The following is a 21,389-nucleotide window of genomic DNA, read 5'->3' on the forward strand; positions in this document are numbered from 1 at the left end:
ATTCTGAAAACCCCAAATCTCTTTCATTCTTCTGGATAATATTTTGGGGAAAGAAATAAGTGGAAATATTCATTTAAGAAATAAAATACGGGCTTCCCTGGTGGCGCAGTGGTTGAGAGTCCGCCTGCCGATGCAGGGGACACGGGTTTGTGCCCCGGTCCGGGAGGATCCCACATGCCGCGGAGCTGCTGGGCCCGTGAGCCATGGCCGCTGAGCCTGTGCGTCCAGAGCCTGTGCTCCGCAACGGGAGAGGCCACAACAGTGAGAGGCCCGCGTAAAAAAAAAAAAAAAAAAGAAAAAGAAATAAAATACTTTCACTGGTTTCTAAATACCATTCTCTTACCAGGTTTGCTTGCAGAAATGATTAATCAGAAATGATTAATTCCAATTCTGGGATGTGGGCATGTCAAAAGGATAAAGAAGGCAACTTGACGGGGTTCCCGATTGCCAAATTTGGGCTAATATGGTCATCTTGTAATAATGTAATAATGGATTATAACCTTTTGAATACAATAAGAATTTGAGTTGACAGAGAAATAAATGAATAAATGGGAAGGGGGAAAGCTCTTTCTTACATACGATGGAATGAAAGGAAGGATGGGAGTTAGAAAATCATCAATAAATGCTAAAACAAGTGGGTGAAAGTTTATTGTGACATCTGTACATTTACATTTTATGCATAATTATTTGATTAACCTTTGGTTCTCATCAGATTATGAGCAACACTAATGCAGAGTGTATCTTTCTGTTTTCTGTCTTCAGCACAATCTCTGGCACACACTGGCTATTCAATAAAGACTTGCTGAATATTAACAGTATTGCCTTGGTTTAGTCTTAAACACCATCTATCTCCATCCTGTTCAATACCTAGAATTAAGGTTGATGACTCAGATATAGTTCATACACTACAAGAAAAGAAGAGCAGTTTCTATATTTGACACTCTACCCACTGTAACTCTTACCTTAACATGGCAAATAGACTACAGAAAAAGATCCCAAATTATGAACCATTCTCAGTAATTTACAAGCTTCCAAAGTCTAGAATTCTCGGGCTTCCCTGGTGGCGCAGTGGTTGAGAGTCCGCCTGCCGATGCAGGGGACACGGGTTCATGCCCTGATCTGGGAAGATCCCACATGCCGCGGAGCGGCTGGGCCTGTGAGCCATGGCCGCTGAGCCTGTGCGTCCGGAGCCTGTGCTCCACTCAACGGGAGAGGCCACAACAGTGAGAGGTCCGCGTACCGCAAAAAAAAAAGTCTAGAATTCTCTTTCCATTTTAAATTTCAGCCTACATTATAAGTATTAAAAGATTATAAGCATTACTAATTATAAAATGTTCATATAGACACACATAAGCAAAACTTTTAAGAAACATTATGTTGAAGCTGGCCTACTTGTAATGATTAGTTTAATAATGAAGGAATTTAATGAAGTTCTAAAAATCCAACCACTGAATTCATGCTTCATCGAAGATGTTTTCAAATATGACTAAAATCTGACCCAAAATACACTGTTCTTAGTTACTCCCCATAGTACAACTGTGGGTCAACTTAATTCATTGGTAAACCTAGGTCAATCCGCTAAAGACTGATGAGACAGATTAAAGAATACTTTAATACACTGTAGCATCACACACAGAAAAATACTTTACTGACCTCTATGACAATCCAAATTGCATTGACATTTGCTATTGACAGCCCCAAAATACATCTATTCTGTAGAGCAAATTAAGCAAGACCAGCTAGTCTATTACTATGCAAATAAAATTCATTAGTGAGCTAACAATTTCATTTCTAAAGATGCTGCTGGACTTGAAGTTCTATTATTATTCAACATTATAAGATGTTCTGGACTGAATCTAATTTCAGTAAAATAACAACATAAAAATGTATTTTTAAGATTTCTATCAGTATTTTTCATTTATTTCCTTAGACAATAATCACTACTTATAATTCTAAACATCCAACTGTGCATTTAATATTCTCAAGTGACACACTTGAATAGATTCTCCCTAAAAAGAATACGCTTTTTTTTAAAAACTTACTTTAGCAGAAGAAATCCCACTAAGGCAATATACTCTCAATAAAATTTTCTAGCTAGACTAATTAAAACTGTACTGCTATAAAGGGAAAAATCACAAAGTTGTAATTCCTCTTAGTTTGGCTCTTAACTGTCTCCATTTTTTTGAGGCTGCTCTAATATTTGTGCTTACAAAATGAAAAACACCTCGGTTTTCCATAAATCTGTATTGTACTCTTCAATTGACCCTCTTTAATAAGAAAAAAAGGTAAGAGAAAGGAAAAAACAAGAAAAAAAAAGATTTATCTACAAACCCAAGTTGAGATACTTACACTGCACTTAAAAAAAGGTACACTGCCATCTGACCATCCATTAAGCCATGCATTTGGCCTTTCTCCATATGATTTCAAAAACACAGCTACAAGACAGAGCAAATAAAATACCATAGTAAAAAAAAAAAAAAAAAATGAGACCAAAGTCCATGGAGAACATAACAAAGGACCACCAGAGAGACTATGCAATCTAGGTAAGGTTAGAAAGATTTTTATAAAGCAGACAGGGGTAGCAAACTATCTTACTGGGATAGTTTAGTAGAGTACATGTCCTTTCAATACACCTTTAGGTCTTGTTGGAAAACAATCCTCCCTGAAATTCCTGGTGATCCTACATGGTCAGGGCCTTCTGAGCAGTGGAAGCTGAAGGGCTTTAACGGTAGAGAATGCCTCCACTCCCCCAGAGCCATTTCTTCCCATTCTATAGGTAATAAAGCCTAGAGGCTCCTTTCTTATCACTCAAAGAGACAACTGCTTATATTCCAGGGTACAGGCCGCCCCTTCCCTCCTCAAGAGGGAATCTGTTTATATTCCAGAGTGAAAGAGAAAGGTCCCTGGGCAGGTCAGTTGGTCTACTTCTTTGTCTCCTTTCTTCCTCCCTTCTTTCTCCCTCTCCCTCCCCTTTCTCCTTATACCCTCTCTTCCCCCCACCAGAAGGGAGGATGTGCCAGCAACAACTATATACGCTTCAAGTTTCATAATTTTGGAGCACTCCTATGGGGCCACCCAGGTGCACAGAGGTAGCTGGCTCTTACCATGTCACCCTGTAAAGCTAGAGAGGGGCAACCAACACCATGCTCTGTGAATAAATATAAGGTCGGTTCCCTACCCAGGTGTCTCTTGTTTTCGCGTGTGTGTGTGTGTGTGTGTGTGTGTGTGTGTGTGTGTTATACAATGAAGTTAGCCTGTGGCAAGCTAGCACGAATATCTTAGACCCTTAACAAGACTTAAGTCTCTGACCATATTTCGAGAGCAGCCACTAACTTGATGAATGCTGTACAGGTTGGAAATGCCCACTTTATTTGGCATAATATAGTTAGCGCTGCATTTCCCATCTACTCATTCATAAAACCAAGAAAAAAGTAAGATAAGATCTGAGACTATTACACTACTCTCTTAAAAACAGAATCATATTTTACAATATTAACTATAGAGACATAGTTCCTTCCTTTCCACCCCTTCTCACTTAAATATGCTACTATGACAACAAGAAAAATAAAAACCCTAGTTACAGGAAAGACAGTAAACGTTTGCAATGGTTCATTGAGTTTAAATATTCAACTCCCTTTTTTGCACTTTGAGCACGTACAGGAATAGTTGTATCAGATTTCCTTGGGACACAAAATATTATATTTAGCTTTAATAAAAATATTGTTTGTTCAATTTTATCAAAAGATGGCTACAAAAATGTAATCAACAAATGCTTGTGGTGGTAACGAAACTTATTAAATATACCTACCAACTGCTTCTAAGTCCAAATATCAGCTGGAAACCAGCTAATAGAGATTCAATATATCATTTTCTAAAGTAAAATAAACAGCTGTCAAATTAACTTCTGACAATTTAATGTAAAATTTCTGAATAGCTGTCCAGAGAATTTTCTATGGTGTTATAAAAGAAAAATGATTACTAGCAGTCAAACACTGTTTTAGTACTTCCCAAGTCTATGTTATTACTGTTATTCAAAAAATATAAATAATTAAAATAACAGTATAAAATAAACATGTATGTAAATTAGGTTTTATTTTCAACAGAATTAGTGAAAATACCAAATATACAGAGTATATGACAAAATTAAATACCACAAAATAGATTCAATGTTTCTTTTATATTACTTAACCTGATAATTATATATTTACTGTAATTTAATACTACAATTACACAAATCACATGAATAAATGACCAAATAATCTAGTAAATTCACTTCGTAAGTCTGGAATATTTGATTTAAATCAACTGTGGATCTATATAGAATCTTTCAAACAACAAAATTTATAACAAATTATATACAATTTAACTAACTTTTCACACAAAACATGCATTTATGCATTGGCTACATGCATAAAGCATATATGCAAAACCCAATAGTTATAGTTGTTCCTATGCAAGACATTCTGGAGGTGTGAAACAGAACAAACTGAGAGGAAAATTATACAACAGTACGGTAAAGAGTACCTAGTAAGAGGACATAGCAACTTGTACTATCTTCATATTTTGCTACTTAAAATACGAAGAGGGGCACCAAAGAAGACACAGAGAACGAGAAAATGGATAGAAGTGGTGATAACTTCTATAAGGGAGTTATACGGACCTGACATATAAAAATAGAGATAATGTCCAACTATTTAATAGATGAAGTGGATGAGATGAAATGGATGGGGCATAAAGCTTTGCCTTCCAGGTCTGAACCATTATATATGTTCCTTGGGTTCAACAATGTATAAAATATAAAGAGAACCAGCTTCAGGAAAATAAAACCACTTGTATTGCTTCCAATTTTATTCCAAGATTAGGCACAGCATTTTTTTTTCTTTTGACCTTTTGGCTGAAGATCTGTAAACTATACAAGGACAGATCAAAATTTAGTTTATACCTGAAAGTTTCTAAACATCATTCTGAGACAAACTGTTCCATGTGCTCAATTTGTGCTGTAATTCCAGAAACCACTGATTACCAACTTTAAAAAGCTCAAATGCCTAAAAACATGGACATACTTGTATATATCTATACGTGCCAGGAGAAAACTGAATACACTTAGGGGCAAGGGTACTGGGCGTGAGGCGAAGTGAGGAGAAAGTAATTCATTAGTCTTTTCTTTACACGTTTGTGTTGATTCCCTTGTTATAAGAATGTGTTATTTCAGTAATAAAAATCCTCGAAGACTTAGGAAAAAAATAATGTTAAGAACAATGAAGGAAAAACGCAATAATAATATTCCTCATCAAAAAGTATTCCCTTTGCAAATGAAGAGAACATTACAAGGTTAACAAAGAAACTGCTATATATAAAATCTCAAGAATATAATTGAGTACTCTTATGGTAAGCTATAGTTCAGAAAAATGGAACTTTTCTCTGTTGCCTTAAAAATGTGAAATTTTAAAAGGGTTCAAAGGTTACCCCTCTAGGGCTTAATGAATAGAAATAAAGAAAGAATATATTAACTTAAAATAACTGGTGGCACGAATGATATCTATATCATGAAAAATAGCTACGTCAGATGGATATTTTATTTTAGGAGAAAATGAGATAATTTAATACTTCTAACTTCTAACAGAAAAGACTATAACTAGATGAAATAATATTAAGAGTAACTGTATGGGATGAAACATTTTTAAGGAGAATACCAACATTCTTTCATTGATCTTTACAGACTACAGGGGGAAAAAAATTCCTTAAGAAAGGAATCAAAGTGATCTTTGATGTCGTTCCACTTCTCCAGGTTGTTCTCCCCTCAGCCTGGATGTTTGGCTTACTGTGGAACTAATTATTATTTTCTTGATTTTCTTTGAAGTTCGTTGCTCCCTAATCCTTTAAGAGTAAGTTCAGACTTAACGAAGACTACCACATCTTCCGTTCACTTATTCATTACACACTATGTAAGCACCAACTGTGTGCCAGGTACTGGTGAGGCCATGATAATACAATGATGAGCAAAACCAGAGATAGCCCCTTTCCTATGGGACTTATGATCTTCTACTGAAAAGTGGTATTAATCAAAAACAGCCAGGAAAAATGTAAAAATAGGAGGAAGACATATGCCGTGTTATTATATAGTTCATAATAGGGAGGTGAGAGAGGGAGGTTAAAAAAAGCCTTCTCTAAGAAAGATGAAATCTAAAGGATTTAGTAGAGGTCAACTAAGTAGAGAATAAAGAAGAATGTGTGAGGCAGAGGGAACAAGTTACACAAAAGCTCAGAGGTTAAGTGAAAAAGCATCTCTATGATGAGGGTCTGAAAGAAGGCCAGGAAGCAGGGAGGTAGGAAATGAGGGAGAGACATGTATGTGATGAAGAAGAAAGGAGGGAGGTAATGGCCCAAGACTATAGGAACCCCTGGGCCCTTTTAAAGGAGCTTTAAGTATTCATGTGTCACTCGGAGCTTTATTTTGAAAGGATCATTCTGGCTAGCTGCAGCATACAGAACAGCTAGAGCAAGGCCAGAATGGACATCGAACAGTTAAGAGAGGTAGAGCAGCTAAGAGGTGTCCTGGATGACATGATGCGTATCTGGATTAGGTGGTGGAGATGACGGTGCAGGAGGAGGGAATGGAAAGAAATGGGCAGGTCTGAGAGAAACTTATGTCAAATGGACAGGCCCTCACGAGGGATCAGAAATGAGAACACAGGAAAGAGAGTTGAAAAGGGTGACTTTTAGGCTTCTGTTTTACAGAACTAAATCTATAGTCGTGCCATTCACTGAACCAGGGAATAATGGATGAAATACCACTGGTTTAGAGGGAAAATTATGTATTTGGTTTGGACATACTATATCTGTGATACCCAAGAGGAGAGGCCAGCCATGATCACATGGGTCTACAGCTTAGGGAAGAGGTCTGGGTTAGGAATATAAATATATGAGTTATTTCTACAAAGGTTTTAACTGGGATGGAATGATACAAGACAGAGTGCTAAATTAAAAAAAGGGTCTAAGGGGCTTCCCTGGTGGCGCAGTGGTTGAGAGTCTGCCTGCCGATGCAGGGGACATGGGTTCGTGCCCTGGTTCAGGAGGATCCCACATGCCGCGGAGCGGCTGGGCCCGTGAGCCATGGCCGCTGAGCCTGTGCGTCTGGAGCCTGTGCTCCGCAATGGGAGAGGCCACAGCAGTGAGAGGTCCACGTACCACAAAAAAAAAAAAAAAAAAAAAAGGGTCTAAGAAAGAGCCACGTAGAGAAGGAAAAGGCTACAAAGAAAGAAAAAGGATGGCTCAAAAGGTTAGAAGACAGAGAAAAGCAAGGAGAGTTTTGTATCACAAGAGCCAGAAAAGAAAGGCACAAAGAAAAATTGGCATTTTGCAACTACTTCCTCTTCTACAACCTCTCTGTAATCCTCTGATTATTTTATTCTCAATTATGAGCTACTGTCATAAGGGAATTTTGCCTTAAAAAAAAAAGTAAACTTTTATTAAGGATGTGTCAAGCTTTGCTTTGACTTAATATTTAGTTGAAACCCTCTTTGGCTTTGGCCTGTGGCAGGGGTAACAGCAGAATGCCTAGACTGACATCGTTTTCCATGTTCCTGAATTAGGCATGACCAAAATATGCAGTACAGTGATCACAGGATCAAGCTTGCGGCTGACAGTGATAAGAAATTATTGCCCCTGAACTATACTAATTTAAAAATTTTGACTGCTAAATATATAATTAAATTTTCTTTAATGAATTTTCATTATGTCATACCAGAAATTCCTTCTATGATGATGATATTCTGTTTTTGCCTTCACTTTAACCAAATGTTGTACACAGATATACTATAGAAATCATACAGAGAGAAGAAAAAAATTCTAAGCAAACACTAGTAATACTAATTAAAAACTAAAATACAGAACTAAAAAGTACCAAAAACTAGTTTTTGCCTGTAAAATAAGGAGGGATAAGGAAATCTCAATTTGATAGAAGACTCACGAGAGCTTTTTTCTAGTAGGTGGGGAGGATTTTCTGTTTCCAAAAGTAGAGGTTTAGTGAATGCTTCCTTTAGATTTTCTTACAGTAAAAAAACACCTGAAATATTTCTTTAGCAGTACCATCTTTAGCAACAAAGATGAAGGAGAAATGTCTTTAATTCTTGTTCTCATAATTGTTCAAATGTCTCCTTCTTAAGAATTTTGCTCTTATATTCCTTTGGGATTATGTGTCAGTTTGGGGGAGGAGGTAAGCAAAGAAGGCAGAAAAGAAAGAAGCTCTCAAATAATTTACCAATAAAGTTCATGTTAGACAAATTTGATACGACAGAAACATTAGTACCAAGAATTAGAGATGCTTGTACCTGGAGGAAGGAAACTTTTTAGGCAAAAGGGCCAAAGGAAAAGTTCCATTATTGAAGTTAGCAGAGTAAAATTTCTTTCAATTGTACATAATTACTTTTATATAAGCTAAAAAGCAACACTAGGAAACAAAAAATTCCCTTTAGATAGTAATAAATTAATCCATAATTATTGGTCAATTTTTAAAGGTGGTTTCTTATTAGAGACAGCAACATCTACGAAAAACTTATAAACAATGAAGAAAGAGAAGACACGTGTGAATCAGGAAAAGCTGATGTTCAGCATTAATCCAAGGTTGAAGATGATTTTTTTCCCCTTAACACTGCAAAACCTTTTATTCTTGAAACTGGAGGTAGATTTTGAGTAAGAAGTTACTGATTAAGGATCTTAACATTTTGATAATGTGAAAAAAGAACAAGTTAACTTACAAAATATGCCGTAATCTCTGAGGCAGTTTCTAACTTCTTTTCCTATCACTGTAACAAAATTTGTATAACAAGAAAAATCTCAATAGGGTTAAGGCATCAACTATTTTCCCGTTCTGCGAGTTACACCAGAGGAGGGGAATTATTAACAGGAATGATAAAGCTGTACTTGCATTTGGTAACCCAAAGAGAAGCTTACAAATGAGACGTCTCATTAGTTTGAGCAGACGGATCAAAATTAAAGGCTGAATCGCCAACTTTTAATTTCCCAATAGCCAAGAAGAGCTTGAAGTCTTGCGGAGTACAAATGTTGAAAAGCCAACCTGAAAAGATTTTCTCCACCTGTCATCACACATGCTTGAGTGGAACACAACTGCCTCCTACCGCTTTTAATACTTTTAAGACAAAGCCGCACATGAAATCTATTAAGTACGCGAACACACGAGTGTAGATGACTGGTATACTGAAACCCATGGAATACTATAATCAGAGAACATCAGCATGGCTTTTGAACATGAAATTTGCTCTATTCTAATTTAATCTAAGCGGAGAGAAACAAAATTAATTCATCTATATATTTAAGAGGAAACTTAATTTTTGGCATGAAAACTATTTATTTGCCTTAGAGTTATAGTTTTTTTTTTTTTTTTTTGCAGTACGCGGGCTCTCACTGTTGTGGCCTCTCCCGTTGCAGAGCACAGGCTCCAGACGCGCAGGCTCAGTGGCCATGGCTCACGGGCCCAGCCGCTCTGCGGTATGTGGGATCTTCCCGGACCGGGGCACGAACCTGGGTCCCCTGCATCGGCAGGCGGACTCTCAACCACTGCACCACCAGGGAAGCCCTATAGTTCTTTTTTTTAATGGACACATATTTTTAGTCTTCTTAATAATGGTCTGAAAAGTAGTTGCGCTAATAAAATTATTTAGGGAAACCACAATTAGAGAGAAAATCCAAAATACTAAACAACCTGAAGGCAAACGAATAGAATCAAGGAGTATTCACTGGAAGAATTTTTAACAAGCTGGCAAAAAGAGAGGGGGACATGAGGTAGTCGCAAGGAAAATTCAATTTGTTTTCCTGGATTAGAATAGACTGACTTACAATTTCTTACTACTATATACTAACTGCTAAGATATATTTAAAAGGCAACAAAATAAAGCTAAAGTTTGTTTGGTACACAGTGCTACAAGAAATAACTTATGTTCCCCTATTACTAAGGAAAAGCACATTGATCGAATACATAGCTGGCTGCTTAATAACAATGCACTAATGTCCAGTTAGTTACAACTATAACTGAATTCCAGAGCAAAGCTCTCTGTTTCTCTCTGTCTCCTGTTTCTGTCTCTGTTTTTGTATCTGTCTGTGTACACACACACACACACAATTTACTGTACTTTTATATGTACAACAAAACATTTATACAGAAGAGTCTCCTAAAATGAAGCATATACAGTTAGACCTTTTAGTCATTAGAGTCAGGCAGAATAATGTAACTGAAGAGTTAAACTGGCTGTCAGTTTTTTAGATAATAAGGTAAAAGACTGTTGAATTTTTCAACAATATTCATCAATATTCATCAATATTCAACAATATTTCAACAATATTCATCAATATTTTTCATCTTCTGACAGATGGATACATACAAATTCGTCTGTTGAAATTTATCACTTGGAACCTTATACAAAGACAACTAGTGACTAGTATAACATTATAATCAACCTCAATTACAAGGGAAAAAACTAAACTCAGAAACTCTATTCTGTTGTGGAGTTCTTTGTTAACCTTCTAATAAAAGCAGAGGACCACAGCTTAGAGAAGGTATTTCTTCAAGGTGATAAAAAGAGAAAAATAATCCAGTGAGGGGTTCTAAGCCCCCGAAAAGAAACTTCCACATGAGCCTCAGTAATCAAAGACTACTGTGAAGTAGCAATTCTTGTGTGATGGATTAAATCAAAGATTGCTAGCCTTGTTGAAACAGGTATCTACCTCAGCTTCCAAAATCAAAATGTGTAACAGTCCTCTTTTCCAAGTATGCACACTGCAATTCCAGTTCTGGACATATTACAAAGACAATCAGCAGAAGCTGTCACTTATCAAGCTAACTGAACTTATAAGCCAAATAGTACTTGGCAGAGCAACTTGCTAACAGAAGCTTTAAACAGACAGAGCAATCCCTTCGAAAAGACTAAAACAGAAAAAGATTTTAGTTTTGGGCAACTTTCCCAAAGTTACATACATAATACAGATAATTTAAAGAAATGAAAAAGAGAGAGGTTTATTCTCAAATTATGTTGTAAAAGAGTTTTTTACTTGAGATGATTACATTAATGTAAAAGACTAAGATGCTGCCTTAACCTAGTACTTATAATCTGCAGGTACTGGCCTGGGCATTTGTAGTACTAGCAATACTAGAGGCAAATACCAACTAATGGGCCATGGTCCTGATGCATTTCATATTTTCCAACAGCCCCGACTCACTAAGGATCTTTGAAGATGAGCAATTCTTCACAATGAGATTCTATTTACCAGAGTCCCCATGTACATGACACTATACTAGGAACTTAACCAACAGTATTTCCTTACAACCCAGTCTTACGTAGTACGACCTGTTCTACTGGTACACAAAGCCTAAAAAGACAACACTGCGTAGAACACAAATTTTTAAATTATAACATCTTTAAGCTAAGATGTTAATTTACATGTTATTGCTTCTATGTACGGTTCTGTCATATTTTGAGGTAGAGAAAATAGAGAAACTATAGAGATGACAGAGAAAAAAGGATAGAAAATTAAGGGAGTAAAATGCATTTTAAGAAATGGAAGGACATGCACCAACAGAAACTATCTCTGAGTGATAGAATTCAGTGATTTTTTTTCCCCTCATTTTTGTTTCTTTTTCCCCTCATTTTCACTTTTTGGTGTACCCAAGTGTTAAATTTGTTTACACTCTTTTATTGGTCACCCTCTTTTATACTAATCATGTTTTATATTAAACATTTTAAAGACACAATTACAGAGGCTAAAGACCACAGGATCACATATGAAGCAAAAGCACTGGGAAGAATGGGTTTTTCTAATTGAAAGGTAAGTGCATACCCAAAGCAAATCATGAACAATATGGTATGTAAAACATGAGTTTTTGTAATCATGATTTAGAGGTAATTGTAGCTACCTAAGAAAAAAATTTCACTGGTAAAACACCACTGTGTCTTATATAACTTAAAATTGTAAAACAAATTCAAAATGGCAAACACACATCAGATCATAATCTTACATCACACTACTTGATGCTATTCAGAAGAACACGGCATACATTTAATAAAATCCTTTGCAGGTCTGCTATGACAACAAGATATTATAACCCATTCAGAATGCATTATAGAATCATGTGGTAAGACCACAAAATATGGCCATTTGAGCCATAATCCTATTTCAGGGAATTTACCCTAAGTAAATGTTTCAACAGAAAAAATAATAGGCAGAAAGATGATCACTAGAGCAGCACTATTTTTTAATAACAGAAAGTTGCAAACATTTAAAGCACTCAATAACGGAGGAATAACCAATAATAAAAGGAAGAACAAATGTCAACTCAATGGCAAAGTGGCAGTGTAAAGTTCTGAAGATGCTGTGGGCTTTTATCAACATGGACTTGTATTGCAATCCTGGAGTGACCTTTTACTAGCTGTATGACCTTGAGAAGCTGCTTAATATGTCGTAGGTTCATTTTCTCTTTTAACAAAAGGACATTTAATGCTTATGTCAGAAGATTGTGAAGATTAAAAGTCCGAAGTGACTTACATGGCATCTGAAACTTAGAACCTGAATAAAAACTCCATTCTCTCTATTACAGACATTAAAATTGTGAAGACCAGGTAGAAACAATGAAAAATCTTTAGTATTCATTAAGGAAAACTGAATATAAAACTGTATATACAGTATAATTATAATTTAGCAATGGACTGTAGCCAGTAATTAAAATTAAGTTTGAATGAGCAAAATTAAAAGCTACATGTGCAAATGGATAAAAAAAAAAAAAGACCAGCAGGACATGTATAAACATTACAATAATAATGTTGAAAGGGTAAAATAACAGTGGAACTATGAAAATTTTCCTTAATATTGTTATTTTATTTTTACAATTAAAAAAAGTAAATAGATATGTAGGTATGTCTAGAGAACTGAAGAAAGTCCTACTTTTATGGAAAACAAACATCATCACAAATCACTGAAACAGAAACTGGGAGACCTGCAACCTAAACCCTACTTCTTATGGCAGAGAACCTGAAAACGATCCTGCTTATCCTGCTCCATTCTTGTTTTGGGAGAGGGATGTAAGCACGGATCTGGACAGGAACTCTGATACCGAAGTGTTTCAGTGGGTCCTTAAACTGTAAGCACACTTTACAGAGTCACCCACAGTGCATTTTTAGCCAGACAAAAGTGTAGGAGAAGGAGACAGCTTGGTGGTCCTTAAAAGGCTGGCACTGGTGGATGCCATGGCATGCACACAAAAGGTGGGAGGTAATGCCTGTGTGCAACTTCTGCCTCGTCTTTGCACACTCTTCATTTCCGGGTTCCTCCTGCCCTACGGCAGCCGGCCCCCGACCGCCTGAAGCCTCCCCTGGTGTTTCCCAACCTAGTCTGTCCTTTCTAAACAGGAACCAGCACTATGAACCTAGCTCTCCATCTCACCTTTGGTCTGAATTTACTACTACAAGTGCCTGCCCTATGGCAGTTTTCATTTCGAAAAGTAATGCAATGGATGGATTCACACTAAGAATGAAAGGGCTGGCAGTGAGATCTAATCTCTACTGACCAAACACCCCCAGCCAGCATCTGAACTTTGTAAATCATGATTTCTAGCAGGACATGTTAGCCCCTGTAACAGTGGGAGAATGAACTATGCCAGAAGAGGAAGAGGATATAATCTTCCTAGGATTCTTTAAATTACATTTACTTGGACTTTTACCTACCTACATTACAAGATACAACTGCTACATTTCCCAACATTCAGGAATAAGGATGCATTCCATTTTTTAAAGACATATTTTATAACATAAGATTATATGGAGAAAGGCTGAGTAGTTTAATAAATACTGATATTGCAATTACACTCCTTGGTATTTACCCAAAGGAACTGAAAACGTATGTCCACATAAAACCCATCCACAGCTGTTATGTACACATAAACTGTGGAACAGACAATGGAATATTATTCAGTGCTAAAAAGAAGAAGCTATCAAGCCATGAAAAGACAGGGATTTGTGTACCTCAAATACACATTGTGAAAGAAACCAATCTGAAAAGGCTACACACATCATTCCAATTTTTTTTTTTTTAACAATCTTGATTGGAGCATCTTGAACTTTGAAGTTTAAAAGTGCTTAATATCCAAACAAGATGAAAATTTATTATATATATTTCAATTGCTACTACTTCAAGAAAACAGAAAGAATAATATAACATTTAAATGTTTTACATTATGTAAGTAAATTAAAATTTTTGATGTGTGAGAGAAGGTTGGTGCTTTAAAATAAATAAAGAAGTAACCTGAAATGTAAAGGATGAAATTCTTTCTCTTATCTATTTAATAAAAGTGGCAAACAAAACAGCATGATCTATCAATACTGTAATGATAATATTACCTATGAATATTTTATGACTTATATGGCTACCCAGTGGGCTAAAAAATTACTAAGAAATAAAACCTGTGAATCATTATCTCAGAATTGAAGAACATTTTTAAGAGCATAAAAATTAATAATTTTAATCATTAAGTGTTCTCTAAAAACAGGATAAAATAAAGTGTACCTGGTGTCCAGCCTTTACTTGCTTCAAAACACTTTCATAACATACTTCATCCATGTTATTCAACTGTTGCACCTTAAAGTTTTTAACACATGAAAAATATCAGATGAAGCAATTATAAACTTCTTAACCACAAAGGAAACTTTATCAATCATGACACATCTCCTTTTACTTTCAGGCTAGCCAGAATGCAGGAACAACAAATGCAATATCAACACCTGATATATAACAACCCAATCTGAAATAAACACAATATAATTAAAAAATACAAATAAAATACCTCATGCAATACTTTCAGTGTACTAGCTTTATAAGAATGCAAGTTTTTTAAAGATAATAAGTTTAAGAATAATATTCTAGTGAGAGATATTTTAAAATAATTTTAAAGTTCTTTTCACTGCTTTCCCCAGAGAAGCCCATTCTTCAGACTGTTTTTCTTCTATTTCAGTCTATAAAACTATACATAGAGCTTTCCTGTGTAATTCTCAAAATCACCGGAATATTACCAGTAGAATATCATGACATACAAAGCTAAAATGTAAGGAAACATACTATTTCTGTAATGTATACAGAGTTCGGTAGATATTTTTCTACAGAAACATCTTCCAGATTAATTGGAAATTTAATATCAAGTTAATGAATTTAAAAAAGGTCTCATTTTCCCTATTAATGATGAGACAGCTTCCAACCAAAAAGGTAAAGTAGTTACCTCAAAGAGTAGGCATGTGACACAGCCTGCATCTCTCTATTTAACATTTATTAAGAGTCTGGAGGGGATGAAAATGTTACACAACTGAAATGACTAAAATTTAGATTTTTTGTTTTAATAAAGGAAACACTTTAACATTCTGGAACTCTTATGACTTATAGTGATTAAGTAAAATGAGATAATCACAAGACAATTTACTCTCCATTAATGACTGGGAAAAAAAACAAACCAAAAACTCCTCCAAACAAAACTCTCAGTAATTTTTTTGGTGAATTTTGGATTGAGCTCTGGTCAAAGCCATTATTTCAAATTAGACGTGTCATGGACACCATTTTCCTATTTTGTGTTCTTCCACAACAACTGAATCACATCGTGAGCTTCTGAATGAAACTCTAAGAAATCTAAAAGGATTTCTTACTATAAGAAATGACAAATTAACAACGGTTAGAATATATTAAACAACACCCTGGGGGAATTCTTGTTACCAACTGTGTATGTCAGCTAAGCGTAAAACGAATACATTTTAGTAAGACAAAAATGCATATTTATAACTAATATATATAATTAATTTTCTATTTACATTGTGTAAGATTTGTAAAAATAGTTTTTAAATTTTGCCAAATTTTTAAACCTTCAAAATAATTATGACAGTTCAACATCTCATACCATTCCTTTTGTGATTACAATGCTAACATACTGTGGTGAAAAATACATGGAAGTTAATTAGCTTTAAGTGATTTACCACCTTCTGTGATGAAATTAAAAGAAAATAAGTTTTAAGACCCCTGACAAGCATCTGAAAACACTTTCTTCTCTACATCTTTCTGTGAGAACCATCTGCTATCATTTAAATTATAAGTTGAAAGAACAATCTAATGTTATAAACAGCTCTACATCTGTTCTAATGATACATTAAAATAAACTAAATAATCAAACATATATTAAGATATGGCTGAAAAAAACAAGCAACAAGTAATACTGAAAAGCCCTTGAAACAATGAAGGTAAAAGATGCATATCATAACTATTACCATATCATGAGCTGTCCTTCTATGTATACATCTGAAATGGCTCCCCACAATTCTAAACATACCTTACTTTTATGCAATGCAGATGGAGCATATTAACTGTTGCAGTGACATTGGCTTTTAGTATTTTCTAAGCTGAGTATTTTATTTATAATACTGTAGGCTAAAAATGACCCTGTTTTACTAATAAAATTGTTTTTAGACAAAAGTAATGTAATACACTAAAGACCAAGGTTGACATAGTAACACACGATTCTATCCTGTTTTCTTTTATAAAGAGGTCATATAGCCCGTGAATCTTCTCCTAAAACTGTTTCTTCCACGGAGGGGGGAAGTGTCATTAAACAGAATGATAAACAAATAAATTTTAAGCAAAATATTCCTTCATGACATAATAAAAGCCTAAAATAAGCACCCTGATAATGCAAATGGTACATGGTAATACTATTTAAGGAATTAGATAAACAGACTTTTTAAAACATTGCAAAGAATTTCAGAAATGCCACTTATGTATATAATTAATATGATAGTTATACAATATTATAAGTTAAATAGAGCCCCTCCTTTAATAGTTGCTATCATGAAATTATTTTTCTATTGCATATAAGGTATTACTTATTTTAGATGAATAATATTATATCATGATATATATTACTGACTTAACTAAAGTCTTTTATTACTTCACATTGGCCTTCAACCCTATCAAATTAACACTTTGAAACATATTCTTATATATAACTTGTGTTCTTAGCTGAGAATACAAAATATACACTGATAACAGCAATGTAAACTACTACAAGCAGCTTTTTGGAGCAGGAGACATTCTACAGCATATAGCTGAGGAAGTGTGCTTGATTTTTTTTTTCTAAGCTGTGATATTTGTAATGTGACTGAAATGGTCTTCTGGAGTCTCTAACCTCAAACAAGTATTAAACAATACATCAACAAAAATATTTCTGGAAAAGAAAAGTATGAGTTTTAAAACAAATGTTTACCTTATTTGCACTTTTAACCCCCAGAAATGTTTGTCCAAGAGGAACAGGTCGAAAGCGGCCATCAAAGTAGAAAAGTCCAATGAAGGGATTAACGTGTAAAAACGTAGCAACATCGAGGTAGTTGGGTAAGGTTGCAGAGAGTCCAAGAATTCTTATCATACTCTGTGTGGATTCAACCTATAGGGGTTATTTTAATTAACATATAAGATAGATTCAACCCATCTGGATTTGTACTAAGTTTAAAATAAGTTTTAGTAGTATAAACGATGAAACAATCACAATAAAATAAGATCACTGAAGAAACTGAGAATAACAACACAGTCTAAAAGACAGATAATGTGAAAAAAAAACTGGCTTAAATCTGGCACGTGGAATGATATAAAGTGAGTAAAAGTGTAATTTTAGTATATTTTCTGAACTGGAAAATTCTTAGTTAAATGGTTTCTTCTGTTTTGTTTTTTTTCCCCCCTAAAAATTTAACAAGGCAAGTGATATGTGTTAGGTTTTAGTGTAAGCTGTACCACTTTATAATTTCAGGTGTTAGAAGTATATGCTCTTTATTCTCAAGTTCAATAATTTCAAATTCATTTTAAACACACAACCACAGAAGTCTGAAATAATTAAGGTAGATTCTTCTAGTGTTTCACAAATTTAAATTTAAAATGATATACTGTATAAGAGAGAATTTGTGTGGAACAACAGCCAAAACTTGGGGGAAGAAAATCACAAACTACTCAAAGAATGTCCTAAGCTGCATTATTTGTGTTCACTGGTGGGGTGTAATCTTCTAATTTTCTGGCTGAACTCTGCTGAAAACATCAATTAATTTGTTCGCCAATCATTTATTAAGCTTTTAATGACGGGCACAAAGCCAGGAGAGCAGGGGTTTAAGAGTCTGTAAAAACTACAGAAAAACACTGTAATGTGTCCCATTAATAGTAGCACCTTCTAAAAACTGAGAACAATGAAGAGAGATCACTAATCAAGCTCGGGTAAGTCAGGGAAGGCACGCAGAGGTGACAGTTGTCGGTGTTCTAAGAGAGCGGCTAGGACCTGCCAGGTAGGCCAGGAAGAATGGTGTTTAAGGTAGTGTACTTAGCAACACTAATGGCACGAGCCAGAAATGCAGAAGTGTAGAAATGATCATGAGAAATCTCGCATGCCAAGGAGTCTCTCCATTCTACTGCTGATGAGCACACGGACACTATTCCATTCTCTTTCAATTACGTTTTTATGATGATAGCTGAGAGTATTCTCATCTTTTTCCATCTCTAAACGTTCTTAAAATAACTTTATCCTTTTTAATTTTGTTTACTCATAGGTTTTCTTCTTATTTGTGATTGGATTTGTTATGTTTATTTTACTTTTTTAAAACCTAGCTTTTGCTTTTTTAAAAATATAGAAGGTTTCTAGCTAATAAATCTAACTCTATTGGTTTCCTAGTTTGTATTTAATTTTTTTTTCAACTGTATTATTTTTCCATTTTTTAGAACATTCTGTTTAAAATTACCCAACATTTAAAATTTAATAATTAACTTACTATAGTCCCAACATTCCTGTTTCATTTGAGTATAATTCAAACTCTGAATTATAAACTCTGTCTGTACTTAATAAACTTTCATTATTTTCTAATAATAGTGTTGTCACTCTCTTTCCCTTCCCTCCTTTCATGATCACTTACTGAGCTCTCAGTGTCAGAAGACTATTCTTTCAAGTGGTTGGGTTTTATGTCTTCAATTTATCAAATACAAAAGTGTAGAATGTATGTACATATATATGTGTTTGTATATACATATGCATATATAGATATGTATGTGTGTGTGTATATAGTTTTGTTTTATCATATAGAAGTTATTTCTAAATTTCTATTGTATTTTTTTTTTTTTGCGGTACGTGGGCCTCTCACTGTTGTGGCCTCTCCCGTTGCAGAGCACAGGCTCCGGACGTGCAGGCTCAGCAGCCATGGCTCATGGGCCCAGCCGCTCCGCGGCATGTGGGATCCTCCCGGACCGGGGCACGAACCCGCGTCCCCTGCATCGGCAGGCAGACTCTCAATCACTACGCCACCAGGGAAGTCCCTCTATTGTATTTTGTAAAGACTATGATCTTTTCAATTTCTGCTTTGAGAAAATGTCCCATGGACACCTAAGATGAACATAATTTATCTATTTTTAGGGTATACAATTCTATGTGCTTGACCACTTTATGACATTAATTATATTATTCAAATTCTCTATATTTTATATTTACAATACAGGAAGTTAAGCATTTGCCAAGAGAAAGTATTACTTTCATCACATAAAAACTTCCCATTTTAAATTAAGATGCCAAATGTTGCTAAAGGGAACATTCCAGGACCATTCACAGCTAAGCCCTAGGGGTTCTGCAGAAGTATGGGGGGCATTCTGCAGCCCCATGCACCTATAATATCCTTTCTATCTGGGTTTTCAAATCCCACATGCTTTCATATTCTTCTATACTAGGCTTCCATGTAAAAGTTTAATTTAAAAAAGGGTTTCTTACCTGGGAAGAAGTTTGAAAACCTCTGATGTGATTTTTAAAAGTACACAAGACTTGGAATGAATTTGGTAAGTTAATTAACCTTCGACCAAATTCCTTTATGAGAGAATGCATATAAAAAGATTCTCAATCTTTAACAAAAGACTGTACAATATTATTATTTTTTAAATCTAGGAACTTTTAAGTCATTCTCACCTTCTTGCTATCATAAGTAAAATAAGGGGATTCATGGGATATATTTACTTGGGCAAATATTTTAACTATTTTTTCAGTTTTTATGTCTCTCTTATTTACATCTAATTTTAGTCAAAACTTGCTTGCATCATGCTGGTGTCTTCAAGTTATTATACCTAAGTGAGCAGCTCCCAATGTCAGATTTCTCCTTGGATATTTCTATACAGTGCATATATGGGCTGGGAAAGTCCAAGGGCCTGAGTTCACTCCCTCACACAAATATTACTTACAGGCACTTAGAGAGGCCCTGTGCCTTCCAAACTCATTCTGTAAGTAGGACAAAAATGAATCTGCTTACTCACTGTTATGGGTTCTATCTGGGCTTCTTTGAGGACTAAATAAAACACTACCTATGAGATATACATATGGCTCCCAAACCAAACCCAACCCAAACAAGAGAGCCCTAAATAAGGGGAACTGATGACCCTACCTACTATTTAAGAAACCTCCTTTACATGCTATGATTAGAATCCTTTACAGTAATTAGAATGATAATTTTAATTATACCATAGTTCTATTTCCTATTGGTGGTGATGTGAAAGGATATGAAGGTGATTTTTAGTTTTAAAATCATTCAACACAAAAGTTATTGAGGGGCTTCCCTGGTGGCGCAGTGGTTGGGAGTCCGCCTGCCGATGCAGGGGACACGGGTTCGCGCCCCGGTCCGGGAAGATCCCCCATGCCGTGCAGCGGCTGGGCCCGTGAGCCATGGCCGCTGGGCCTGCGCGTCCGGAGCCTGTGCTCCACAGCGGGAGAGGCCACAACAGTGAGGGGTCCGCGTACAACAACAACAACAAAAAAAGTTATTGAGTATATTTTTAAGGACTTTTGATGTTAAATATATGATACCTTGCAAACACTAGAGATATTTTTCTGCTAAAACCCCATTTTACAACAACTGTATTTTTTAATCTAAAAAAATTCATATCATTCTCAACACAGATAAGCCTGTATGAGAAATATATTCTTTATATGGATAATTTGGAAGTTTATGTCTTAAACCACATCTCGAAACTCTATACACTATACAATTATCTGAAAATATTAATAGTTGAAAGCTATGAAAAATTAACATTTTACAGTTTCTTCTTTATCATAAGCCCAAAAACTAGGCAGTAAATTTTTACAGCATTGTCCCTCACATAATATCTAAGTTTGGACAAAGTCTATTCACTGAAAGTAAATTTAGTTACAACTAATGTTAGTTCAATGTTGTTAAATATAACAGATTAGGGCTTCATTGTACTTTTTTTATTTTCCAAATTTCTTTCACTCATGCCAAGTATGTTGTGAATTTTGTCCCTAATACCACCATGCAACTTCAGAACCTAAACAGAAT

At 35.2% G+C, this 21,389-nt stretch overlaps 1 protein-coding gene across 2 annotated transcripts in view; it reads right to left on the minus strand.

Annotated features, from left to right (window-relative positions):
- Positions 1-21,389, minus strand: part of ASCC3 (activating signal cointegrator 1 complex subunit 3) — a 337,466-nt gene that overhangs the window by 171,101 nt on the left and 144,976 nt on the right. For both annotated transcript variants that reach the window (XM_089921889.1, XM_022553310.3), the window contains exons 12-13: positions 17,297-17,473; positions 14,569-14,640 (exon numbers count right to left, since the gene is read on the minus strand). In XM_089921889.1, coding sequence (XP_089778015.1) covers positions 14,569-14,640; positions 17,297-17,473 — 249 coding nt within the window. The remainder of the gene's footprint in view (positions 1-14,568; positions 14,641-17,296; positions 17,474-21,389) is intronic.

The sequence above is a fragment of the Delphinapterus leucas genome, chromosome 12 (assembly GCF_059928025.1).
Source record: "Delphinapterus leucas isolate spDelLeu-1000000601 "Yukka" chromosome 12, BTC_Dleu_Yukka2, whole genome shotgun sequence".
NCBI lineage: Eukaryota > Metazoa > Chordata > Mammalia > Artiodactyla > Monodontidae > Delphinapterus > Delphinapterus leucas.